This window comes from Prionailurus bengalensis, chromosome E2, assembly GCF_016509475.1.
Source record: "Prionailurus bengalensis isolate Pbe53 chromosome E2, Fcat_Pben_1.1_paternal_pri, whole genome shotgun sequence".
Lineage (NCBI taxonomy): Eukaryota > Metazoa > Chordata > Mammalia > Carnivora > Felidae > Prionailurus > Prionailurus bengalensis.
The window spans coordinates 52346490-52374015 of NC_057352.1; the positions used below are offsets into that span (position 1 = coordinate 52346490).

The 27526-nt window shown below is 48.4% G+C and overlaps 1 protein-coding gene across 1 annotated transcript in view; it reads left to right on the forward strand.

Moving 5' to 3' along the window:
• Positions 1 to 27526, forward strand: part of VAT1L (vesicle amine transport 1 like) — a 147459-nt gene that overhangs the window by 73240 nt on the left and 46693 nt on the right. Inside the window, exons 6-7 of the mRNA XM_043599728.1 lie at positions 1110 to 1165; positions 4933 to 5127. Coding sequence (XP_043455663.1) covers positions 1110 to 1165; positions 4933 to 5127 — 251 coding nt within the window. The remainder of the gene's footprint in view (positions 1 to 1109; positions 1166 to 4932; positions 5128 to 27526) is intronic.

A 27526-nucleotide genomic window follows, 5' to 3' on the forward strand; every position in this document is an offset into this window, starting at 1 on the left:
TGACTAACATGTGAGTCAAATGTTAGACGGACAGTTTATTCGTTCTTATTTATTTGCCAGTTCTGTTTTTGCCCCAGTTCCATGATGCCATTTGGAAGAACATAATTTGACCGTCTCACACAGCATCTAGTTGATTGCATCAGTTACTAGGTAACAAGAGCCGAGTACTGTCCTGCTTGGTGATAAAAACAGAAGCAGTGATTGAATAACTGGCTACTAGACGACACAGGCCAAATAATGAGGTTCAGAATATACACTGTTTTTTCATTCACTAGTGGAAAAGGACTAAGAAGGACTTATTCCCAATCTTTGGGGACAAGGCAACAGAGTTGTTGAAAAGACACACATGTGGCATCTGATCTGTTAAGAGCTGTCTCATCCACTCCCCACCCCCAGGAACCACACAAAGGGAGCTTTTCTCTCTGTAAGAACATCGTAGGAAATCCTCCTAATTCCCTCCCTCATCCTCCCGTCGAATACTGCGTGTTCCCATCAGCAAATCTCCATTTCTCCCGCCATTTGTCTCAAGGGGTTTTGACCTTCCTGCTCAGATTTCTTTGGAGCTGGTAGGTCGGTCACATCATTTCCTTGGCTCGTGAACCTATTTCACCCTCATTAGCTCTTCTGTACCCCATTTTTTCCATCCATCTAGCTTCTAACTCAGCCCCACCTCTCCCTGCCACTTAAGTGCCCAGCCCAGATCAGAGCCCCTTAACTGGTGAAGGAAGCGAATTCAGACCATGAATTAGGCTCACCTAAGACTTCATCTCCAGTCTTGAAGAATGGAACCAATAAGACATGTCAGGAACTCATCATTTCATTAGAGTGTGGGCCTAAGTCACATTTTTGCTACATGCCCAATTTTCCAAAGTGACGACAGGGTCACCTTGAGAAATAGTACTTTCTCTTTGATCCCATGACGCTTGGCTCAAATTACATCAACCTGACGCCATCCATCCTCTCCATTTCCCCCCTTGTTCCAAGGCCGAATTGAAGTTATTTTCAAGCTCTTGGCACTTCTGGACCAGACAGTTGCCATTCTTCCATGTGTGGCAAGAGATGCTGATTTTCATTAGCAATAGCTTGACTTGGGAATCCTTCATTTGCAGGTTCATCCAACATGGTGACTGGAGAGACCAAGAGCTTCTTTAGCTTTGCCAAATCGGTAAGTATCCACACACGTCGAATGTACTGTGGTAGGTAGTGTGGTGATTTGCGTGTTGTGAGCTCCTCCATGTAAAGACACCTAATAACCTAAATCTGGTGTGTCCGTCCTCCGTGTCATTCTTTTTCAATAGAGACTGCATTCCCATCATGCTCCTTACACATGGGCAAGACCGTGTGCATAGTCTGGCTGCTTTGTCTAAACGAAGCAGAGAGGTGTGAGCCTCAGAGAAACTCAAAAAAAGCTTTATTTTGATTTCAGCAGAGATTGCATGAGTTTTTGTGTTTCTTACCCCTGGTCAAAAATAAACTTGGCATTTCATGCATCTTCTTTGCTCCGTGGAGAAACCAACCTTGAGTGTGGCCACTTTCTGACCGGGTCTCTTGGGGGGGGGGGGGTTCTTAAGATTTTCTCTGTATCTCTGTTCTACTGAGCTGGAGATACAGATGGGATCCCACAATTTTAGCAAGTCCCCGGGGTGATTTAGGACACACGCAGATTTTTGTGTTCAGTAGCTTCAATAGCTTCAATAATCATGCTCTGCATGTAACAGTTACTTTGCAATTGAGAAGCCACATCCCCGGGCATTCCAAACTATCCAGATCTATATTCTCACCTACAGCAAACACTTGGTAGAATCAACTTATTTGGGCTTGAACTTCAATTTTTACCGCTGCCCCTCAACAGGGAATTCTGCTTCCTGTGAGAGCTTGCTTTTGTCTCCTCTCCTCTCCTCTCCTCCCCTCCCTGCTCCCCTCCCCTCTCCCCTCCTCTCCTCCTCCTTCCCTGTCCTCTTCCTCCTCCTCCTCTTCCTCCTCCTCCTCCTCCACAGCAGCCAGAGTAGCACGATGGACTCACTCACTTTGCAAGCATCTTCTAAGCACCTACCCTGTGTGAAAGATACCAGGGTATTGCAGTGAATGAGATGGGTTCATTGCAGCCCCTTGGGCCTCCTACCTTCTAATGAGGGAGACAGACTGAAACAAGTAAAACAGAATTAAGACGAGGATTATCGTTATGGTCATAAGAACTCTGAAAGGGATTGAAAACAGGGTGCAGGATGGAGTGGAGGCATTTTGAATAGGGTGGCCAGGGGAAGCCGTAGAGAGGGGTTTAGATATGATTCTAAGTGTGGCCCCCTGGGGTATTCATGTGTCCCTTAAATGGCCAACACTGGCTGCGAAAGGCTTCACCCCCGAACATTCCCTGGTTCTGGAATGATCAGTACTCCCTGTCTTTGCGTTTGAACTTCAGCATTCAGGTCAAGGAGCGTTGCAACTACAGAATCTGCAAGGGAGCAAGCACAGGGTGTGATGAGGGATGCTGTCTGAGCAGCAAGTCCTCTGAAGACAGGCTTCATGCCACTCAGAGCTGTTTTGTGGCTGTAATTAACGTGATGCTGACAGCCTGCTGTGGGTAACCACGTTGACCCAAATTGCAAGCAACGGGAAGAATGTTTTCCCTGTCTCCCCCAAACGCACAATCACAGCACACGGTGTTAATGCAATGACTGCCGTGGGCCCGGGTTCAGTGAAAGCTCTCGTATAAACACCGCCAAGAGGGAGGTTGAGACTCTCCTGCCTGAAACGGGGGTGCCGATCACAAGAAAGCTAAATATGGGGGGTGAAGAACTACCTTTCAGGGGCCTGGCCTAGTATTGGTTGGTCAGTTGGAAGCAACATGAAGATAGGGCGTGCCAAGGAGGGGGAATGATGACTTTGTTCTAGAAGGTTCTAGAAAGGAATTTTCTTCTATACATTGGACAAAGGCTTAGAAGGTTCTAGAAAGGAATTTTCTTCTATACATTGGAGAAAGGCTTAGAAATTAAAGGCATACTTGGAACCATACAAGAATTTCTCACTCAGATGTCCTAAGTATGTTCTACCTTAAAGCCCTTGCAGAACTCAAACTCGCTCTTGGCCAAACATGCGGTTTGCTTTTAGACCATACAGATGGTTCACGACGGTTAACACCTAGAAAGCAACCTGACTCCAAATCCAGAACTCTCCGCTAAATCAAAAAGATCCCTTCCAACTTAAGATAACAGAAATATTTTATATTTATAGAAATATTTTATATTTATATTTATAGGTCTATATACAGACCTACTCCAGGTCAGACACTGTTGTAAGGACTTTGTATACGTTGACACGTTTATTCCTCACGATGACGCCATGAGGCGCAGTAGGGAAACTTAGCATAGAGAGGTTAAGTGGCTGGCCTCAAGTTGCACCGCTATTAAGTGGCAGAACTGGGATTCAAAGCCAGGCTCTGGAGCCACTGAACTACAACTGTGCAGAAATCGCAGAGTTAGCAGACACTCATTTCGCAAACATTTACTGAGACATTGCAGATGCACCGTGAAACAAGTCATTAATCATTTCTCTGCTTTGTTTTTGCCGCAAGCAGCCCATGGCCAAATAAATGTCTCTCCTAGAGCTGGCCTCTGGGCCCTCAGGGAGTGTACCTTAGTAAAGAATTTTGTGTGTGCATCTTACCCCTGTTTTCAACTTGTCTTTCTCACACGTATGTTCCTAACAATATGATTTTCCCGCTTAAAAAAACATACCAAAATCTTTTGTGAGCTTTTGGGAGCTTTTAGGATCCAGGAAAGGCAGGAGGTAAATAAACACACCAGTAATGTAAACATTAGGAATGTTCCTAAGGACCCATCACAGGCCTCTTGGCCTGTGCATTAAACCATTCACCATTTTGCCTTACAGCCTTCTAGAAACTAGAACTTGGAATTTCTAAATTCTAACCAGCACCAAAGAAGATGCAGTTAAACCAGAACAAAACCGTTGGACAACCATTTCTGCAGTCTGTTCATGGGTTTTTTTTTTTCTTATTTTCATGTCTGGCCTGGGGGGTGAGAGGCTGGAAAAGAGAGAGTCACACTTGTCACTTGGGTGTCCCCCACCAAGGACCTTAGCGGTACTGGCATCTTGGGCTGGACTACTCTTTATCATGAGGGGCTGTCTTGCTCACTGTAGGATGTTCAGCACCATCCCTGGCTTCCACCCACTAGATGCCAGTAGATGCCTCTCCCTTCCAGTCACCACGACAAAAACATCCCCAGACATGACCAGATTGTCCCATGGGGAGTAACACTTCCCTCAGATGAGAACCACTGGCTTAATCCCATCCCAGTGGCTTCACGGTTCCGTCACACTATTTCTTCTGCCTGGGTTATGCTCCCTTACTCTCTCTCTGCTGGATTCCTACCCAGCTCTCCAGGCATGCCCTTATTGCCCCTAGAACGCCACTCCTGTGGCTGGATCATCATCCCACCAAGTCCCCACCACACTCGGCGGCCTTCGCTGGCACCCTGCCCCTTCCCCAACCCCGTCACTGCCACCACCGTTCATACACCAAGCTCTCCCAGAAAGCTGAGAGGCAGTACCCGGCCCCCGTCCGTGGCTGAGGGAAACGAAGCACACAGAAGAACAGGGGTTCGAGTGGTGCAGCCAGGACCCAACTCCAGCGCGGACCGTCCTAACCCGGGGCCTTCACGTTCCGACGACACGAGGCCTGACGGTTGCTTTCAGAAAGTTGGCTTCTTGCCCCTGCCTAGACCCCCGTGCTCTGCTCCTAAGCATCACCATGCACTCACAACACTGGCTGGAGAGCTGCTTTAAAAATGACCCCAACACGGGCCACCATTTGGCCGCCTGGAACCCGCCACACTGGGGCCCCATCCGCCGCCCACAAGGCTGTGACCACGACCGGCTCCGGTTCCCTGTAACTGACACCTTCTCTCCTTCCAGTGGTGGCAGGTCGAGAAGGTGAACCCCATCAAGCTCTATGAAGAGAACAAAGTCATCGCGGGATTTTCCCTTTTAAACCTGCTCTTCAAACAGGGCCGCGCGGGCCTCATTCGAGGAGTAGTGGACAAACTCACTGAGCTCTACAACCAGAAGAAGATCAAGCCCGTGGTCGACTCCCTTTGGGCCCTGGAGGAGGTAAGAGTGGTGGGTTTTGTTTCCCCCCAGCAATTAATCTGTTTTTAGTCCAGGGAGATTTGGGCGGCCGGGATAAAAATAATCTTTCATGCAAAGGTTATTCTCCAGGTTTGTTCGTTTCAAATGACAGTCCTAAAAGTCATTGTCCAACCGTATCACGCTTTAGATGTAAGAAACGCTTTGAATTCCATAGTGGTTCTCAACCCATGTGCCTCAGCCTACTATTTGTACCATGAATCCCTCTCAGGCCATCAAGTTTTAATGGGTGTGGACGATCCACCGGGGTTCTAAGAAGGTATGGATATGGCTGCAACATCATTTACATTATCACCTTGTGGGCATAGGACATCCAGGTTGGGGCAGACCATGGCTCAGAGCTGAAATGTTTTGTGTGCTAAGCCCAGATGCTTGGAGACCCTGGGGGACGAGATGCTGTTGGCTGTCACACTGGGCATTGTAATTATTCATGAATCGTCGGATCTGGTATTGGACTGTTTTCGTTAACCGATCTGCCAAAAGTTCTAGTGTGTGAAAGCGTTCCTTAATCATGAAAAAAACAAAACAAAACAAGAATCCCTAATGTAACCTTCACTGCAGCAGGTAGAATGTGCTAGGTGGAGGCCGGGTCTAGGAAATTCTCCAGGATCGGGGAAGTTTTGGACATTTGGGAAGCCAGCCATGGTAGCTATCTGTGGGGAGAAAATAAAGAAGTAAAGCCTAGATTTCAAGGGGCATTTCACTGAGAAATCTTCCTAGGTCAGGCTGTTGGCTGTGGGAAGCCGTGGAGCCCCTGAGAAAGATCTTAAAATATGTGGGAATGTGTTTTGTGTTTGTGTGGCTTTTGCATTTTGCATGGGTGAGTGCCTTACAGTACAAGAACTTTTTTGTACTTTTGGGAATCACAGACATCCTTGAAAAAAGCTAACAAACATAATGGTCTGTGGAACAGAGCGTAGGTATTGTCCTGGAAATAAAGCTGGTGCTATTCGCCTAATGAACTAGGTTGGCCAAAATCCAATGGCTTCCCTGAGCACAGAAATTGCCTCCCAAAAAACTTTGTGAGGCTCCATGTGTAATCAAATAGGACTGGTTCTGGATGCTGCATATGCTTCTCTGATCTTGCAGAATCATGAATGGTCTTTAAAAAAACCCAACAACCGGGGCCCTTGGGCGGCTCAGTCAGTTAAGCGTCCGACTTCAGCTCAGGTCATGATCTCACGGTTTGTGGGTTCGAGCCCTGTGTCGGGCTCTATGCTGACAGCTCAGGGCCTGGACCCTGGTTCGGATTCTGTGTCTCCCTCTCTCTCTGCTCCTCCCCCACTCATGCTCTGTCTCTCTCTCTCTCAAAAATACATGAACATTAAAAAAATTAAAAAAAAAACACCAATCACCAAAACCCTTGTGTCTTATGGTGAAAGAAATATATGCTTATTGTAGGAAACTCGTAAATTAAGAACAAAAGTGTAAGGAGAAAATGAACATCAAGTCCACACTCCAGAGACTGGCTAACACTATCACATTTTGGTTTGCTTCCTTCCAGTCTTTTTTCTTTTGCAGATGGTCACTGTGATTCAGCTGCTTCTTAAATCAGATAATCAGGCATTCCTTCCGCTGTGTCATTTCCAAGATGGTTAGCTTACTGTTATACTCTTCTTGAAAACTTTTTAATTTACCGAGTCAGACATCCGTACGGTATTGGCTGTGGTATCTCAGTGGTGTAGACGGGCTGGACTACACGGGTACTGGTTCTCAGTGGTCAAGGACAGAGAGAAAACTGGAGGTAGTCAAGGTCAGGGCTAAGAGATGATTCGTGAGACCGAGCCCCACATCGGGCTCCACGCTGACAGCATAGAGCCTGCTTGGGATTCTCTCTCTCTCTCTCTCTCTCTCTCTGCCCTCCTCCCATTCACCCTCTCTCCCACACTCTCTTTATCTCAAAATAAAAAAATAAACAACAACAAAAAAGAAACTATCTTGTTCATCTGTTGACTTGTTGAGGCTCTGCCTCCCTTCCACAAGGAAGTAAACCCCAGATGAGGAAGGACCCCAACTGTGCCATTCAGGACCCCAGTGCCTGGCCTGGAGTCAATACTCAATAAACACACATTACGTGAGTGGATTGATGAGTCTGGCAATATACAGAAATATGACTAACTGGGTATTTTCTATGTTCAACAGTAAATATTAGTTGAATGAATAAATGAGTGAGTGAACAAGACGTAACTAAAACAAGGTATTATTACTTTAAGACAACTTGGGCTCAATTGACATTTTGGCTGAATCATCCTTTGCTGGGGGTGGGGTTGTCCTGGGCATTGTAGGAAGTTTAGCGGCATCTCTGGTCAGACACCAGCTGTGGCAATAAAAAATATCTCTAGACACCGTCAAATGTCCCCTGAATGGGATAGGGAACAGGGGCGAAACTGGAACTAGTTGAGAAACACTGCTTTAAAAGAAGTCATATTGGTTGAGATAGTTACGAGGAAAACAAAGGAATTACAGGTTCCTCTCGAAAGCTAGTCACCCACAAAGGGGAGACAGACAGCTGCTGCCTGTTTGCCAACAGAAACGTCCACAGCCACTCGTCAGTCACACCCACCGACTTTCCGAGGGTTCTTTTTCGACGATATTTGCAGACATCTGTTTAGAGCTGCATTTGGGCAAAACCCAGCTATTTCTCAAGCCCACGCAGCTGTCCTGGGCCAGAGGAGAATAGAGCATGCTTATTACTTGCCAACCGCAGAAGGATGACAGTAACGATGTTTCCCCTCCCCTTCGGTAAATGATTTCACAAAATTGCTTTTCAGGCTAGCTGTGTAACTTCATCGATGGAACGGAAAGCCCATAGGGATTAAAAGAAAATTTTCTTGGGCTCTCCGAGCCCTCAGACTAGAAGATTTAATAATTTCAGAAACGATTTAGGGTTTCTTTCTAGCCATCTATCTTTGACTTTATTATAGATTTAATACACAGAGCAGAGAGAGATGTTCCGGCATCAGATTTGCCTCCAGGTATTAAACGTGCAGCGGGACATTAAGTTGGAAAAAAGCTCCTCTTTCCAAACAGTTCAGAGGTGGGAAAAGGATGAAAGATACATATTTGTATCTGTCAACCAAGAGTAGTGACGTTACTGAGACCTACTGTGTGCTAGTACTCTTTCATGATGTCAAGTCTACAAAAGAGACAGACGTCTCGTTCCCCGACCCTTAAGTTCTTGATTTAGTTTCTGAGACAACACTGAGGTGTTTAGTCGTGGGGTCCTGCTTTCAAGTGCAACCTGGATTCAAGAGCTAGAGAGAATAATGTTGTTAAGTGAGAACGAATGCTCAGAGGTGGTTCCGAGAACGAGGTGGGGCTTGGTTGAGGCTGGAGGGATACGAATTCTTTCCCTGATGTTGGGGTTAAAAAAAAACCAAGGGATTACGAGCATGAGGGACAGTGACAAAATCTCAGAAGCAGGGGTGAGTATGGGGTCGGTGGGGTTGAGAGTCTGAGCTAAACACGGCAGAGGTGGCTGACTAAGGAGGGGAGGAGATAAGGCTGGTTCGGTCAGTGGAATCAAATCCCTGAGGCGGTCACTGCCAAGCAGAGAGGGGCAGTTGACGTTCTCGGTGAGGCGATTCCTCTTAGAGAGCGTGGCCCAAGGAACATGGTACCGTCTGACCCTTTCAATTCCCAGAAGCCCTTCCTGGTCCCAGTATGCCACTAATAACATACACCTGGACTGTGTCGCTGTCGCCTCTGGTTACAAATGTCTTCTCCTGAGGAGCCTGGTCGGCTCAGTTGGTTGAGCATCTGACTCTCGATTTCAGCTCAGGGCGTGATCCTAGGGTTATGGGTTTGAGCGCTGAGTGTGGAGCCTGCTTGGGATTCCCTCCCTCCCTTCCTCTCCCTCTCTCTCCCTCTCCCTCTGTCTCTCTCCCCTCTACTCTCCCTCGCCCCTGCTCGTGGGCTTGCTCTTTCTCTCTCTAAAATAAAAAAAAAGTAACAAAATAAAATGTCTTTTCCCACCTGCCATCTAATAGCACAGGGAGAACTGTTACGAGCTGAATTATGCATCCACTCAAATTCATGTGTGGAAGCCCTAATCCTCAGTGCTTCAGATGGGATTGTATTTAGAAGCAGGGCATTTATTTTTTTATTTTTTTTAATGTCTATTTATTTTTGAGAGAGAGAGAGACAAAGGGAGAGAGAGAGAGACATGGTGTGAGCAGGGGAAGGGCAGAGAGACAGAGAGGGAGACACGGAATCTGAAGCGGGCCCCAGGCCCTGAGCTGTCGGCACGGAGCCCGACGCGGGGTTCGAACTCACGAAATGTGAGATCATGACCTGAGCCGAAGTTGGACGCTTAACCAACGGAGCCACCCAGGTGCCCCAGAAATAGGGCCTTTAAAGAATCAGGTTAAAATGGGGCCTTGGGGTGGGCCCTAATCCAGTCTGACTGGTGTCTTCTAAGAGGAGGAGATTAGGACATACAGAGACACCAGGGATGTGCACCCAGAGAAAGCATGTGAGGACACGGTGAGAAGATGGCCGTCTGCAGGCACAGGAGAGGGGGTCCGGAAAACAACAAACCCTGCCGACACCCTCATCTGGGACCCGCAGTCTCCACAAATGTGAGAAGAGAAATTTCTCTTGTTTAAGCCACCCGGCGTATGATATTTTGTTATAGCCGCCCTAGCAAATGGATAGAGAGTAGCCTGGAGATCTTGGCGGTCTTAAAATCCTTTACTGAAGACATTGTTTGTAGCATTTTACAACATGATCTACATAAACCTCTATATGTGCACTCTCTAGTATGGTACCACTGGCCACATGTGGCTATTTGAGTATAAATTAATTAAGTCAAATTAGAGAGTCAGTTCCTTAGGGGTACGAGGCACGTTTCATGTGGTCAATAGCCACATGCGGCTCGTGGCTACCATATTAAAAGACCGTGCCTGTCATTGCAGAAATCCTGCTAGAGGTGATCTATGAGATGATGTCATCCTTCTGTTTGAAAAGAGGAGAAAATTTGCCTCCCTAGCAATCTGGCATGATTACCTTTTAGTAAATTACGTTAATTATGCCCTTCCATGTAGCTCTCTCTTTGCCTTGACTGTAGTAAAGCTCGCCAGCCAAATGCAGTCACTTATTTATGTGCCCCTTAGTCCTCGTCGTATTTCCCCCGCATTTGTCCCTTCACGTTAATGGTCGTGGTTTAATCCTATGTGTGTTTTCCATCCTATGCCATCACAAAACCTATACAGAGATAGGTCTGCCTACAAGAATCAATGGAAAAAATAATAATATGATGCTGAGCTTGTTGGGGACACTTATGTGCCCTGGAGCAAGAGACTGGCTTGATAAGAGACAGATCAATGTTGCACACCAGCGACAGAGGATGGAATGACCCGGAGACAAGGCTGGGTGGGGAGTGTGACTGTCTGTGTAAAGAAACAGCAGGCTTCAAGTCCAACACCAGGCTGGTAAGTTAAGAGAAGACAAAGCCAGGCATCAGATACAGTTGTCCAAACCCAAGCTAAGGAGGCAGAGGTTCAAGGAGAAACCGTGGAAAGTCGTCCGTGATCACGGCAGATGGCAGCTGGCTGGCAAGGAGCATCTTTAAAGATTTAGACGCTCCTTCTGAGGCACACGGTTGGGGGCGGGGAGGGTATTTTGCAGACATCGCCCAAAAGCAGGCAACGTGTGGTGTTTCACGGGCCTACTGGTTTGGAGAATGGACTGGGGGGCAGCTGGTCTGGCCAGGAGGTCACTGCGGATTTTTAGGAGTGGGTCGGTGAGCCCCCACACAAAAGTGGGGGCCACGGAACAGAGGAGAACAAGCAAGTCAGCGTCACCGGAAAGGACGAAAATTGGAAATAAAAGATAAACCAGAAGCAAGAGTCAGAGGCAACCAGGGGTCTTGTATCCCGGGAGACCAGGAGTGGGGTGCTGGCAAATACCATTTTACTCAGCCGCGGTAGGCGCTTCCATGAGGAAGTGGGATGAGCTGAGCTGTGAATTTGGCTTCAGGTGACGGCGGAACAGGGGGCTGGGGATGTCCCCGGGCAGTTCCGACCCACAACTGCACGGGGATGAGAGACGAGGTGAGCGCCTGTCCCTGTTACTGCTGCTGCTGTTGCTGCCATTTCTAGAGGACTCACTGTGTGCCAGGCATTGTTCTAAATGCTTTGCGTGTATGAGATCATCTGAACTCCCCAGCAACCCCAAGGCCCGGCTATTATCGCTGCCCCCCTCCAGGTCACAAAAATGAGGCTTTCGGGAAGTCACGCCTGCCCAGTTCTCCCGCCCATACTGCATTTAACGAAAAGTTGAAGTCCAGGCAAGTCTGACGCTGAGAAGTTTTTGGGGGAAAAACAATGTCAACGAATAAACTCATTGCACAGAAGAATAAGCAAAATGGTCACGTTAGCCAACACCCGGGCCAAGTAGTTTTCCAAGCGTTTTCCGTTCATTAACTCATTTAATCCCCACAATAACCTCGAGCGGTGGGTACTGTCCCTGTCGCTGTGGCCCAAATAAGGAAGTGGACTTGGCGACGAAGGGAGGTGCCCCAGGCCACGTTGCTGCTGTGTGGCCACTTGAGTTCTCGGGTCCGTGCCACGGACGTTAGCTTCTCTACTGCAGAGGGAAGAGGTTAAAGCCAGGGCCCTGGCGTGCCCCAGCCTGCACAACCGCAGGGGAGAGACGAGGCGTCCGCAGACAGGCCGCTGGTAAGGAGACCTCCACGGCCATCTGACAGGTCATTAGTATGGGCTGTGCCTCTGACTGACCAGGAAGCACGTAGAGGAAAAGCCTTTGGATTGGGCCCGGGGTCATGGTTGACCTTTCAGAAAGCCCTCTCGGTAGGACGGTGAGGGCAGAAGTCTGAATGCAGAGGGTCAGGAAGGGAACGCGTGGGTAAGACAGGCTGACGACCAGCACATGCCTCCCCCTGGGCACTGAGCAGGACGCACCCCCCCGGGCATAGGCAGGAGGAGCTGCTGCAGAGTAGACTCATGGTTGCCTGGGGCTGGGGGACTTAGCGGGGAAAGGGGAAAGGGACCACTAAAGGGTACGGTGCTTCTGTTTGGAGGGATGAAAATGTTCTAAAATTCCTGGTGGTCGTGGTTGCACGAGTCTGTGACTGTACGAAAGGCCATTGCATTATACGTGTTATACGCATCGTAATGCACCATACGCGTTATACGCATCGTAATGCACCATACGTGCAAATTGTGTCTCGATAAAGCTGTTACACTGGCGGGGTGGAGAGAAGGCCCGTGTATTTTATGTATTTGTTTGTCTATTTTAAAGAGAGAGAGCACGAGCGGGGGAGGAGGTCAGAGGGATGGAGAGAGAGAATCCCAAGCAGGTTCCACACTCAGCACAGAGCCCAATGTGGGGCTCGATCCCACAACCCTGGGATCGTGACCTGAGCTGATATCAAGAGTCGGGCGCTCAACCGATGGAGCCACCCAGGCGTCCCAAGAAGGGCTGTGTAAAGTTGGGATCAGGAGACTTGGGAGATGGGAGGAGGGACAGCTTGGGGAGTCCAGATCCCCGGCCTCAGTCCTTAGGATGTCCTATCTGCATGGCCTTGTAAAACCTTCCATTTAGCCTGGTCCCTTCCCCTTTGCTTTATGTCCCTAATTTTCATTTTCCCTTTGCCGTGTGTCCCCCTTTCTCTCAAGCAGAATCCTAGATTTTTCAGTTCAACGCAATCACCACCAGCCCCCCTGCCCCACACGTGTGCGCACACACACATTCCCAATTTCCACGCCCATTCTCCCTCCCTCATCACGTGTGTTTTCTGCAGCTCCACATATCAGCACCATCATGCCCACAAGCCCTGCCGTGCACCTGCCCTCCACCCTGCTCTGAGCTTCCCAACAGATCAGGAGATCGAGACACAGCTCTGGCTAGCTTCTCCATCTCTGGCGGGCTGAATAATAGCCCCTCAAAGTGTCCACATCCTAATCCCTGAAGTCCTCGAATGTGTTACCCTGTAGGGCCAAAGAGACCTTACAGATGTGATCAAGGAATTTGAGGGGAGGAGATTACCCTAGAGTATTTGGGTGGTGTTATAGTCACAAGAGTCCTTGTAAGAGGGAGCCAGGGGAGGCGGAGTCGGACAAGGTGATACGACAGAGGAAGGCGAGGGAAAGAGATGATGTGATGTGGTGCTACAAGCCAAGGAAAGCAGGCGTCTGCAGAAGATAGACAGGGCAAGGAAGCAGATTCCCCCGTCCCTCCAAAGCCTCCAGAAGGAACCAGTCCTGCAGACCTTGATTTTCACACAGGGACCCATCTCAGGCTTCAGACCTACAGCACTGTAAGAGAATAAATTTGTATTTTGTGTTAGGCTACTAAGTTTGGGGTGGTTTGCTACAGCAGCGATCGGGAATGAAGACACCATCTATTCCGCTGAAATACGGAGGCTGGGCTTCAAAAAGGCACCTGCAAATGGGAAGACATGGGTCCACCTCAAGGAGCAGCCAGGGCGGCAGGAGTGAACGGCCTGACAGTTACATAAGCAGGATGTAAAACCCAAAGGAGGGAGCTGGAGAGGTGACCTAGGCACGTGATCCCGCCTGGGCACAGGCCCAGAAACTGGACAGAGAGGAGCTTGGCACATCGAAGCACAGGAAGAAGGTGCTTCTGGTGGAGCATGAGGGGATGGGGAGGCCAGGAGGCAGACCTTGGGGGGGGGGGCAGAGGAAACGGAGCAGGTAGAAACTCCCTCCGCCACCCACCTGTGCCGTCCTGACTCTGGCCAACTGGACCATTGCGACTCTTCAAAAATCTGGGTCTCTTGCCCCCTTGCCTGTATTCGTGCCGTTCTCTGGTTTTTCCACCTGTCGTGCCCTTCTCTCATCCTTGTCCTGTGAGATTCCTGCGTCCCTTTCAAGATTCGGGGATGGTGTTGACTCTTCTGGGAAAGGATCCCCAACATCCCCCAGTCTTGGCATGACCCCCAGCCCTGAGTTAGGAACGCCTCCTCTGGGGTCCCCTGGGCTTGCCTACTTCATCTACGTGTTCGTGGACAGTTGCATACAAAAAATGGAGAAAATAATGGTGCCTTCCATCAGTTTCCAGTTGCAGGAATCAAATGACCTGATGCCTGACAGGTAGTAAGTGCTCACTGGCTATTACTCTTGTGATGCAATGCAAATATATCCCCCACAGAGCTGAGATCTTTGGGGCCAGGGGCTCTCACGCAAGATACCGAGCAAGGAGAACACAGGATGTGCGGTGCAAAAGATTTCCAGGGCCTCGGGGCATGTGTTTCCATCAGCCTGGTGCAGCGTCTACCATCCAGGCTCTAAGCAGACAATTTTGCCTCCACCAGAGACCACGACATATTGCAGGATTAGGTTTATTCACAGCTCAGCGCCCCTTCTTAGAAGTCTGGGAGCTCGGCTCCGAATTCATTTCTGTTACGTAGAAAATGATCGCTTTGCCTTCACGCCTATCGTTTGGCTGAAAATACATCACAAGACTGGATTTTCTCGTGAGCCAGGGACAGAGTCAATGCAGGCTGCTCTTGGCCATGTTTTTAAAAGGCCCAGACAAAATTCTGCTGCTTCCAAGGCTAGAAATGTCTGCTTGCTTCTGTTTGCTTTCCAAGTCGATGAAGCAGTCACTTTATAGGTCTCATTTGCAAGGTGACACCAGAAGACCCGTTTTCAAATGTTTTCCGAGGTATCTGTACCGATGTGTTCATCGCGGATTCTCATCTACTCCCTAGAAGCAGATGAGGGAGCTAACTGTGCCAAAGACCAAGATTGTTTGAGCACTGGAACATACATTTAAGCATTCCCCGGAGAATGCATGAAGAAAGGATGTACTGGCAGACAGGCATGCTGTGGAGGTTGCCTCCAATTCCACCTGCTGGATGCATTCTCCTCCCTGGGCAGCCCTTAAAATGGGCCGCCATAACCGAGAACCACAACCTGAATGGCTTCAGAGATAGAAATGTATTCTCTCACGGTTCTGGAGGCCAGACGTCCCAGATCCAGGTATCAGCAGGTTAGTTCCTTCTGAGGGCTGTGAGGAGGAATCTGTTCCAGCCCCTCCCTCAGTTTCTGGGGGTTCAGTGCCATCTTTGGTGTCCCTTGGCTTATAGACGCATCCCCCCCCACACCGTGTCTGCCTTCGTGTTCACCTGGGGTTCTCTCTCTGTGTCTGGCCCCAAATCTCCCCTTCTTATGAAGACAGCAGTCATTGGAATAAGGCTCACCCCACTCCAGTGCGACCACATCTTAACTGATTTTATCTGCAAAGACCCTATTTCCAAATACGGTCACATTCTGAGGTCCTGGAGGTGAGAATTCAGCATATGAATGTTCTGGGGGAGGATCTGGGGACACAGCTCAATAGACAACAAATGGTGAGTCACAGGCACTCAAAATGGGAAAATTTTGTGAACTGGAAAGGGCTGAAGAGACAAATTTTTGCTTAAGGGTTAAAAGAGCAGGCTCTGGAATCGGGCCAAAGCCTCTTTCCAACTGGTTACAGCTGTGAGTCCTTGGGAGAGGCATTTCTAGACTCTGCTTCTTCATCCGTGAAATGGGGATGATGGCAGTGTCTACTCTATAGGGTTGTGAAAATGTCCCAGACAGTGCAGGGCAAGGTTGTGGGGCATGTCCTGGTGACCCCGTAAGACTCAGTTGTTACTATCTGGGGAGGAATGGGGAGGGTGGGGCCCTGTCTTTCTGACTCTTGTCATTAATCCTCCCAGGGCTGGTTCCCTACCACCCCCCACCCCCACCCTGCCACTGATTTGCCACCATTGTGATGTAAACAGGCTTTACTAGTGCCCTTGCCTTTTGCTTTTTTTTTTTTTTTAAAGTTTATTTATTTTGAAAGAGAAAGAGTGAGCGCGGCCGGGGGGTGGGGGGGGTGGGTCAGAGAGAGAGGATCCCAAGCAGGCTCCGCACTGTCAGCACAGAGCCCCAGGTGGGGCTCGAACTCACGAACCGTGAGATCATGACCTGAGCCCAGGTCAGACGCTTAACAGACTGAGCCACCAGGCGCCCCTTGCCTTTCGCTTTTACTCGCTTCCAGAGGCATCTGTGGGAGCTGCTTTATGCAACAGAAGCTCCAAGTGGCACAAATGATAAACACATGCTGGTGTTTGGACCCACAGATCCGCCGACCATCTAGACTCTGATTACTAAACTGTCGGCTTGTTTTGGTAGGTGCTGCCCAGGAAAGTACTGCGCTCTGGTTAGTCATTTAATCATCTGCGAGTGAGCAGCTGCCTGTGAGCCCTGGCCAAGGGACAGAGTAACGATGGCGGCTCGAGTCTGACGTTTACACTGAGCCAGACGCTGTCCCGGGCGTATTCTGCGCGCACGGCCTCATTTGGACGCACAGCAATGCTGAGTGCTGTCAGGAACTCTTACTTCCTCACCGCACGGATGACACTGAGTGGGGTCAGTGGCTTGGATCAGGTCGCACAAACACAAGGGGTGAAGCCAAAACTCAGCTCTCAGGCTGACTCTGTCCTGCAGCCAGGCTCATGGCCATAGCCGTGGCCCCTTCAGGAGAGGGTGGTGGTGACTGTGCCCCGGCCCCTTCACCCTGCTTGCCCCGTCTCTCTGCTTGGAGGCCTCTTGGTTTGGGCGGAGATGACTGGTTTTCAAACCTTGGTTCTTCCGCCCCTACCTTCTCTGACTGCAGACGGGTGACTCTGAATTGCAAGCCTCAGTTTTCTGAATCTGTAAAACGGGGCTGATAACCCTGGCTCTTCCTGCCCATTTTAGTCTGGTGCGAGGCATGCATAAGCTGTGAACGGCATGCTGTCTAGAAATGCCTCAGGGTTGTACTCAATACCACTTTGGTTTCTTCCTTTCCACCTCTCTCCCTAAATGTGTGTCATTTTCGTGGCTTCCCTGACACTTATATGTGCATTATTCTTCAGCAAATTTGCTCAACAAACCCCCAGTGGGTGAGGATGGGGTGATGACGCCGACAGCCACACGATGGTCACCTCAGCCCTCTGGAGGTGGCAGCAGTTATGTCCGATAAGTAGTCAGATAAGAAGGACTGAGGCTGGGAGAGTGGACGCCTCCTGCAAGGCACAGGACTCTAAGGGCAACACAGATTCCCTGGACTCTAGGGCTGGTCATTGAACTTGCTACTTGCCTTTCCTGCCTCGCCCCCGTGGCCTCAAATTATGAACGAGTTGGGCTAATTTCTCTGCATTCCTATTGCTTGGCACTTGGACGTATCCGAAACGATCACTTTTACCATCCAAACAGCTGAATGAAAGGCTGTGCTGGGAAGCATAGACGGGACAGTTCAGAGAGTTTGCTGTTTGCACAGCATTTTACTGGCCTTTTTGGCATCAAGCCCCGCAGTAAACCCACAGTGATAGGCGGGACAGGTGACATCACGCCCATCATATAGAATTTCAAAAGGGGGCGCCTGGGTGCCTCAGTCGGTTCCGTGTCTGACTTCAGCTCAGGTCATGACCTCACGGTCCGTGGGCTTGAGCCCTAAGTCGGGCTCTTTGCTGACAGCTCAGAGCCTGGAACCTGCTTCAGATTCAGTGTCTCCCTCTCTCTGCCCCTCCCCCTCTCGCACTCTGTCTCTCACACAAAACAATAAACAGTAAAAATTTTTAAAAAAGAGAGGGACTGGGCAATGTCATTTGTACAAGGTAGCAGAAGCAGGAATCCAAGCTAGATTTCTTATCCTGGAGCTCATGCGTGTTTGTGAGTATGTGTGTGTTCGTGTGCATGTGTGTGTTTGTGTGCGTGCTTTGCGTATTGTATTGCCTTTTACCCCAGAATAATTTTTTCTTGCAATGAAAAGAATTATGTAAATCCCGTATAATCACAATGTACAATACTTAGGAAAGAGAAGAAGACAGACCACCCACATTTGTGCCACCCTCCACAAAACTACTGTTACTGCTTTAAGGTAGCCCATTCCGGGCTTTGTTCCTGCATATCTGCTGCCCATCCCCCACACAGCTGTCGTTGTAAGTGCCCCAGGTGTGCTCACCAGCCTGTGTGAGCAAAGTAGGAGTGTGTTACGATCCTTAAGTAGGAAGGTAGGGTTACAACAAAATGGCTGCAGCGTTTGCCTTGGCCCATTGGGGGCTGGGGGCCTTCCACATACGACTTGCAGGGGCCGCACAAACATTCGGTCCGTAACACTTTCTAAGTTCCCCAGAGACACTTAAAGCAATCCTTTCCTTCCTGACTAACACAAGAATTTCAGGCGAAGACGTGTGCCTTCAGGCTACGTAGGGATTCCTTCCTTGACCCACTTTTTACTTAAGAAAATGCTTTTTTCAGGTTCCATGTAGTTTCGTCATCATTTTCTCATTCATTTGTGAGCCATTGGTTAGCCCCAAACTTGCGTTTACTGAGCACCTACTACGTGCCAAGCCCAGAGCTAGGCGCTGGAGAGGCAGGAAAGCAGACGTGTAAACCATTAAAACTGTGTTGCTCGCTCAAGCACGGGAGAGATCGCAAGAAATACTGCTGGCCAATAGGAGGAATCCAACGCTACCTGAGTGGTCACGTGGTTACGAAAGGCTCGCCTGAGCCACCCCCTACCTGTCAGAGGGCGGGGCTTTATTTGCCCGCCACTTCTGGGCACCTTGTGGAGACAATGGGCTGTTTCGGTGCTCCCGATGTTGAGATAATTTTCTTACAGCTAAAAGAGTTGTTGGCACGGCTTCGTTATCTTTAAAGGAGAAGAGAATTTGAGGCCGCATCAAGAAAGAAAAAGCAACAGCTGAAAGGAGACGCCTAACGTTTACTCTCCCTGCCCTCTTTTTGCCAAGATTCCAGCTTTATTCTCCTCGTTTAAAAATGTGATGGGGGGGCAGCGGGGAGGGGGAGGGGCCTTGGTGGCTCAGTCGGTTAAGCATCTGACGCTTGATTTCGGCTCAGGTCATGATGTCACAGTTTGTGGGTTCAAGCCGTGTGTTGGGCTCTGTGCTGAGGATGGAGCCTGTTTGGGATTCTCTCTCTCTCTCTCTCTCTCTCTCTGTGCTCCTCCCCCACTCACACACTCTCTCTAAAATTAAATTAAATTAAGAAAATATTGACTGGGCGGTTTCTTCAGATCTTCCCCGGAAAGATACAGAATATGGCATAGTCCCTGCTGCACACCCCCCCCCCCCCCCCCAGCCTCATCCCTGGGATCACTTTGCTGTTCAGGTCAAGTTTTACATTGTTTCCACTTGGCTACCAGCTTCTAGCACCCTCTGTCGCCCCATTATGCACAAGTTGACTTTCTTCCCTCAGTTTTTCTCAGTTGGCAGTCTTCCCCGCATCCTTATTCTCTGTTTGTGTCATTAGACTCATTTAGGTTTCTTGTGTTACGGGGTCTTCCCTCCGTGCTTTGCCAATATGACTCACACTCTGTAGCTTTCATCGCCTGGGTCCGGCCTCCCCTCCGGTGTTAGGGAGCTTGTCCCAGACTCGCCGTGTTGAGAAGCGTGCCTTTTTGAAAACGGTCATTAAAAAGAGTCCAGAGCAGCGGCTGCCGCTTCTCTCACGGACATTCCAAGCATCTGTGCCGGATCTAGGAGGTTTGGGCTTCTGTTCGCTCGCTGCCTGTTGTTGTTGGACTTTCCCCCTCACTATCCACCTCTGCGGTTTTCGGATGGCCTTGGCACACATCGGGAACTGCTGTCCCCTTCTTCCACCAGACAGGGAGTGTTGAATGAATAGTTCCTCCCAGATGTGCTAAACAGTAAACTTTTAAAAAGTGCTTTCTTGGGGCCCCTGGGTGGCTCAGTGGGTTAAGCATCCGACTTTGGCTCCGGTCATGATCTTGTGGTTCACGACTTCAAGCCCCACATCAGGCTCTGTGCTGACAGCTCAGAGCATGGAGCCTGCTTCAGATTCTGTCTCCCTCTCTCTCTGCCCCTCCCTCACTCGTGCTCTATCTCTCTCTCTCTCTCTCTCTCAAAAGTAAACATTAAAAAAAAAAACCTTAAAAAAAGGTGCTGTATTTACTCTTCTAAAAGCTTATTGATATCTACCGTGTGCTAGGAAATGTTATGAGGAATACAACATCCTACTGTCTCAGTTGCTGGAGTCTGGAAGGAGAGAGGTCTCGGCTGTATAAATGCATCCATCCCAGTATCATGTGGTTCTGCTGGGAGTATAGCATGACCAGGTCTGGGGAAACCAGGCAGGGCTTCAAAGAGGAGGTGTGCTTGATCTGGTTCTCAACCCTGGGCCACTTCCTACTTATCACAACAGCAGGGTCATGTGACAGATGTCAGCAGACCCAGAGGATGCCTTAGGCTGGGACGGCCTCACAGCAGAGGCTGGGGTACAGGCTTGTGTGCAAACATTTATGTGAGAAGCGATCTCACCGAGGAAAAGTGAGGGAGAGGAGGGCATTCAGGAACGGAACAAAGGCTGTTATCAAAGGCGGCTACTGCGCTGGTAAGTGGTTTCCAGTTGCGTTCTTTCAAGAGACCGAGGTGTTCCCATAAAGAGCCATTATCAGGAGGAGGGAGAAGAGGGTGAGGGTTGGCGGGCAGAGGAAGTATGCAGGCATGGAAAGTTTCAGAGTCCCAGTGATGGGAGTCCAAATTCGTCTCCTCCTGAGCAGATGACAACTGACTGAATCACTCTGAGCCTTTGTCTCCCTGGCTGCCCAAGTCAGATTGGCTGTGAGTGGATTGATTCCATGCATAAATACAGCTAGAGTTAGCTCGTTTCTTGGGCAGGCTCAGGAAATGCATCTCACAACATCTTCTGAGGACACCAGAGGAGACGTGTTGTCATGGAACGTCCGTCCCTATTAGTGAAGGGGGTGTCACAGGCACCAACTTCCCGGTACTTCTGGGCTCTGCACACATGGCCCCCACTTTCACATCAGGGACGCTTCGGGGTGAGGCACACAGAGCCCGAGGCCCTGCATAAAATGGGTCTACACCTGTGTGGTCCCAGCAGCAGTAGCCAGAACGTGAAGGGGACCCAGAAGATAAAAAGTGCCGTGCAAGAGATGCCCGATACAATGAATATTGTGGGATAAGACACAGATTTGTAAAAAGTGGTGCCTGTTGTGAGAGACAACACAGAAAGCCCCCAAATGCAGGTACACACAGTGGTAGGCCGGTAAAAGTTTCAACAACCGGCCTAGGAGAAGAAAGCCCTGATACGTCTCATTTGCCGGTTTCTGTGGTGGAAATACTCCCATCGTGACCAAGAGCAAGTCATTAATACAACATCGCTGAATGCACAGCTGGGAAGAGGCACCCATACATCATCAGCCGTCGGAGCTAGCTTCCCTGGTACGCACACCCGGCCCCAGGTTCCATGGGTTGGTTGACAATACAGTCGGTTGGAGGATGGATTCCATCAGGCACACAGCTCACTCTTGCCTCCTGTGTGAGGAGAACCTACCTACATGCCTGCTTGACCACTTGGTGCCATAGAACTGGGGGAAAACACTCTCAGAACATTCCAGAATGTTTACTGTGAGACTGTATCTTAGAAACATCAATATCGAGGCTTCTGGCCTGCCTCACGTCCATTTCTGCATAATTCTTTAGGCCTCTGTTTAGCTCTGCTTTCTTGGACACTTGCACCCCACCCCCACCCCCAACCTCCTCCAGCTCATGTCCCTCTAATGTGCTCCCCAGCACCCTGTACCTCCGACACTGAGATAAAGTGTCTTTCCATTGTCCATATTCCCCGCCAAACTGCAAGCTTCCTAAAGGCAGGGGCAGATATTGTGTTGAGTTTTAGATTCCCAGCGCTTAACTTACTAGCTCAGTGCCTGACACCTCATAAATATTCGTTTGCCTTTTCCTCTCTTCCCCAGGAAGGAATACTGAGCTGTGCCGTGTGCCGTGTTTAGCCCAGAGCTGAGCACGTTAGGTCTATGAAGGGCAAAAGCCCAACTGGGTTTCTGAGCATCAGTGATTAGAGAGAGGGCCCCCAATCCCCGTTTACTACCTGTGTAGGGAGAATGGTAACAAAAGCATAGCGTAGCAATGACAAATTGGAAAAACAGCTCAGACAACAATAGAAAAGCCATCCTAAGGCTCTACATGATTAACTGTCAAGTGAAGGCCCAGATAATAGCAGCTGTCAGAGCTCAGAAGAAGCCAAGACCACTCAGGGAACACGCAGAAGGGTAGGTGGTCATCATCTGGTAGCAATGATCTTTCAGTGGCTTCAAGTAAGAGAGAGAGAGGAGAGGGGTGCTGGGTGGCTCAGTCGGTTGAGCGTCCGACTTGGGCTAGGGTTACGAACTCATGGCTTGGGAGTTTGAGCCCCACGTTGGAGTCTGTGCTGACAGCTCAGAGCCTGGAGCCAGCTTCCGATTCTGTGTCTCCCTCTCTCTCTCTCTTTCTCTGCCTCTCTCTCTTAAAAATAAATAAACGTAAAAAAATTTTTTAGGGGGGCACCTGGGTAGCTCAGTCGGTTGAGCGTCTGACTTCAGCTCAGGTCATGATCTCACAGCTTGTGAGTTCAAGCCCCACGATGGGCTCTGTGCTGACAGCTCAGAGCCTGGAGCCTACTTCAGATTCTGTCTCTGCCTCTGTCTTTCTCTCTCTCTGCCCATCCTCTGCTCATGCACTGTCTCTCTCTCTCTCTCTAATATAAATAAACATTAAAAAAATTAAAAAAAATTTTTTTAGGGGCACTTGAGTGACTCAGTTGGTTAAGCATCTGACTCTTGGTTTCAGCTCAGGTCATGATCTCGTGGTTTCGTGACTTCAAGCCACACATCAGGCTCTGTGCTGGCAGCACAAATTCTGCTTGGGACTCTCTTTCCCTCTCTGCCCCTGCCCCACTCGCGCTATGTTTACCTCTCTCAAAATAAACTAAAAAACAAAAAAAGGATGATGCTAATAACAATACTATAATAACGACAAAAATACAAAACACACATCGAGTACTTGCTATGAACTGGATATGGTCTTAAACACTAAATGCGCCATATTTCATTTAATCATCACAATAACCATAGGAAGTAGTAGTATTATTTAGCCCTATTCCATAAGAAAGAAAATGAGGCACAGAGGAGTTAAGTAACTTGCCCAGGGTCACGTTTTCTCATGCGCTCACAACCAATCCAGCTTTGACAGGTAGGCAGACAAAGGCTCAGAGAGATTTATAACTTGTCCAAGATCGGCCATCGGCTTGGTGGAGGAGACAGGATTTTAACCCACGTCACGGGGATGCCGTATCTTTCCATGCCTGCCTACTGCCTCAGCCCGTCAACCCCATCCTGCCAGCTCACCCTTCCTTCCCTGCTCTGGAGAGCCGCTCCTACGGGGACATCTCAGGCTCTTAGAAGAATACAATTGGAAGCCACTTATCAAGGATAGGTCAGAGGCCAAATTGCTAGAGAGGGCAGTCTTAGGAGACGGCCCTTCTGATCTCTTGGGAAAGAAGAATGACCAATAAGGTGAAATTTAATTAGGGCTTGAATATTCTTTGCAAAGATATGAACTCTTCCCACATGGGAAATGAGGATGCTTGAAACTCCCCTCGATGCCCCTGCGCTCTGACAAGGGCCGCCTATCTGATGCACGAGCACGCGTGACAGGAACGAGGAACATTTCCCTCCAAGGGGAGGGAGATGAAGAGCTGAAAAATAGCAGCTGCTCTTTTCTCCTGAAGGGAAATTTCAAAGACTTCCAGATAGAGCTAGAAATGGACTTCTCAGGGTGTGTTTCCCAAGCATGAGTACCAGTGGTGGGGAAATTCAGCCTACAGAGTCACTTTGGCATGTGACCTTACACACTTGGAGAGGTCCTGAATTAATGACAGGTAGGCTACCACTGCCCAAAGGTGTTAGTACATCAGTATCGTAGTCGTTGTTGTTATGTCATTGTCATCGTCATCATCTTTCATTATTTGGGCACATACTATACAACCTGCCATTGTGCTAAGAGCGATCCATGCAAGGTTCATGCTGAATCCCGACGAGTGTCTAAGACTCAGTCTCGATCCCTGTTTGACAGAGAATGAAGCAACATCTCAGGGAGATTCAATGACTTCCCAGGGGTCACACCACTAATACTAGGCATCTGAACCCACAAAGTCTGACTCCAGAGCCTTCCTTGTAACTGTTACATGTGAACACCGACGACCATTGAACAAGGCAGCGCAACTGGTTTGCAGTAGTAACCAGCCAGGGTCAACGCCAGCCTGCACCATCCAGTAAGGCCAGCCTCCAAACCAGAATGCCCGTTTATTAACTGACCATGAGAAACATAACCCCAGCCTTAGACACACAGTATCTTTGGTTAGCCCTGTGCCCTGTTGAGGAGAGAATCGGGGAATCCAAATGCTAATTAGCCGAGGTCCTCGGTTATAATAAGGAAGTAACAAAGAGGTCAGGTGGCAACTTCTGTTCCTTGATCGGATTCCCTACCGTCCGCCCAGGGACCAGCCCTCTCATCCTCTGGCTCGGCGCCCCGATCAGTTGGGCAACAACATTTACTGAAAAAATGTCTGAGAGCTGCCTTATTTTCTCAAGTTCTCCGGTCATCTGCCCTTTTGAAAACTAAAGCCACTCATTCACACGGCAAGGGTTCAGAGAGCTGTTACGAACCATGCTACACACTCTGAAATACAGACTAGATGCAGTGGTGTGTTGGAGCTAGCTCGTACCATCTCACAAGAGCCTGTTGTTAGATAGTCTGGAATTTTGTGAGGCGGTCACTCAACAAAACTTTTATGTTAAAAATCAAAGTATATAAACTTACAATTTAGAAAATGCTATTATAAGAAAAGGTAACAAGTACTTGAAACTCATCAGTTCTTAATTATTTTCCATTTTACTATCCATGCTCTTGAGGTTATTTACACTTACTTGATCTGTATCGGGAAAGTTCTAAATAACAGTTACATGGCTTCATGACTCTACATCTAGTGATACCATTTGGGTAGCTTGAAAGTCATCATGCTTTTTTACACCATGGAAACCAGGGCTTGATGTTGTTGTTGTTGTTGTTTACAATGTATAAACTTAAGAAAGTAAGGGAGAAAATGTGAATACTGCAGGTTAAACTTGAAAATGTGTCACGTCTAGTCCCGAAGCTGAGAGAGGTGACAGTTTATTGAGTTAAGTCTGGATGAGAGTGAGAAATAGCCTAACAGCAGATCAGGTATCAATCATCTATCAGGGTCAATAACACCAAATCTATTGGGGAAAGAATAATCACATTGGGATGCAAATCAATTTGTCAAGTCATGACTGAATTGTGACCATAGGTTGGCCACAGATAGAACAGTTCAGCAAAAATCAGCAAAAACATTGGATGAGAATGAGTTGACTCTATGGGCTTTCAAATAAAGAGTAGTGTGGATCTTACTATCACTTGTAAATTGTGGACTACACATCCTGTATGTCAGTAAAATTTATAGTAAATGTATATACATCCATAGACGCATATATGTTTTAAGAGAGTTGGTTGTTAAACATACCAGCATGCCACTGGTTGTGAACATGACCCTAATCCATAGGAACTTAAAGTCTATGTGGGAGGAAACAAATGGCATGGATGAAAGAAGAATTAGGGGAAAAGAAAACGTATGACAAAGGGGTACTCTGTTTACCGTGGGGAAATGTCACAGAAGGCCTGGGAAGTAGATGGGAGGGACCCATAGGGGAATCATCAGTGAAGACCTCACAGAGAAGATGGCCTTGAGTAGAACCTTAAAGGAAGCATAGAATAGGACAGTGCCAAGCTTGGGTAAAAACAGAGGAAGCAAAGGCTTAGAGGCAGGAGAACATAGCACTGGCGTTCCAGCACCGGGCATGCTCTAACACCGAGCCTGTGGGGACACATGAATGAATGGAGAACTAATGGCAAGTACTGGTGGGAAAGATGAGATGGGGTCAGAGGCAGGGTCTTGGAACCCAGAAGCAGACTCTGAGACAGGGATCCAAGTGCGAGATACTTATTTAGGCTCTGGAACACCCTGGTGGGAGAGGTGGGAAAGCGAGATAGGAAATAAAGCAATCACTACAAGGTGCATTAGGAAGCCAGCCAGCCCTACGGGGGATGGAGGTTAATCCCATGGGGCAACTATGAGGCACCGTAAGACTCCCATCTCCATGTAATCCCACCTGAAGGACGAGGGAACCAAAATACTTAAGCATCAACTTCCAACAGTCATTGGCTGAAAACTGCTTCAAGAATGGGAAACGTTAATTTTTTAACATTCCTGGCCTGTTGTACAGGCAGCATCAGCAAGAGAGAGCCTTTGGGCAAAGAAATGGGTGCATGGCACTCCAGGATCAGTAAAAATGGGAGTCGGCTACACCCATTAATTTTGGATTTGGTGAACTCAACACCAAAAGGAATTCCATCAAAGGGGATTCCAAAGTGAATCCGGGGATTCAATGGAGCACGTTCTTGAGCAAAGAAGTGTTCTTGGAAATGCTGCCTCCCCAGAACTTCCCCTATGATAAGATCCCAACAACATGGTATAGAAGAAGGTGCCAAGGGCTCGTGTTCGGAAGATCAGAATTCATGTCCCACCTGTGCCTCTTAGTAGCTACATGACTATGAAACTCAGAAAGTCCTTGTCTCCTCCTTGGCTGTAAATGGGAATATTACTGGGTTCCCATAAGGTTGTTTTAAGGATGAAAAAAATACATAAATATGAGCGTGGTTTCTAAACTGGTGTTTTGTTATTTTCATTGCATGTAGAAATACCAAAGAAAGAAAGGTTTGTAAAAGAATCTATAGTTTCTTTTTTTAACCTCCTCCTAAGGGGATCCTTCTTATGACATATTGAATTCTGTCTCTTTTTTTGAAAGGCAGGCACATCTTCAAAGCGACCTCTGTCATTTCTCCACTTTGTTGTCAGCTTCCTGTGCAAGGAGGGCGCTCTGATTAGTGGTAATTGCTCTCATGGCGACATTAGTTATCCTCATGGTTAACAGCCAGGAATTCTAACATACGTTGCTTCGAGAAAAAAAAAATCATCTCTGTGTATTACTTCAGTGAATTGAAGTTTATGATTCATCCACCAGTACTTGAAGGGTTTAGGTAAGAGATATTCTTGAGTAATTTGTCTCCTTGGCTTAATGGACCCTCTGAAATATAACCTAGATTCTCAGACTCACCTTGGAAGCCTCACTTCATTAACTGAGGACCAATTTGGATGAATGATGAAAGGAAAATAAAGGAAGAGATTAGAGGAAGTCTAGGCTCATCTTCCAAGTATGAAGACGAGAGATGGGAGGTGAAATCAGAGGGGGAGACAAGTTGGAAGAGACAGAAAAGGGAAGGCTAAGGCATCTTGAGCTCTAAGATGTACCTATTATGTAGAAAGGCAGGCCTAGGCTTTGTAATTTCAGTGATATTACCTTTTATTAAAGTAGTTCCTGCAATCATGTCTCCTTTAATATTGGATAATACAAACTGCGAAAGGGACTCAGGTCCCACTGCAAA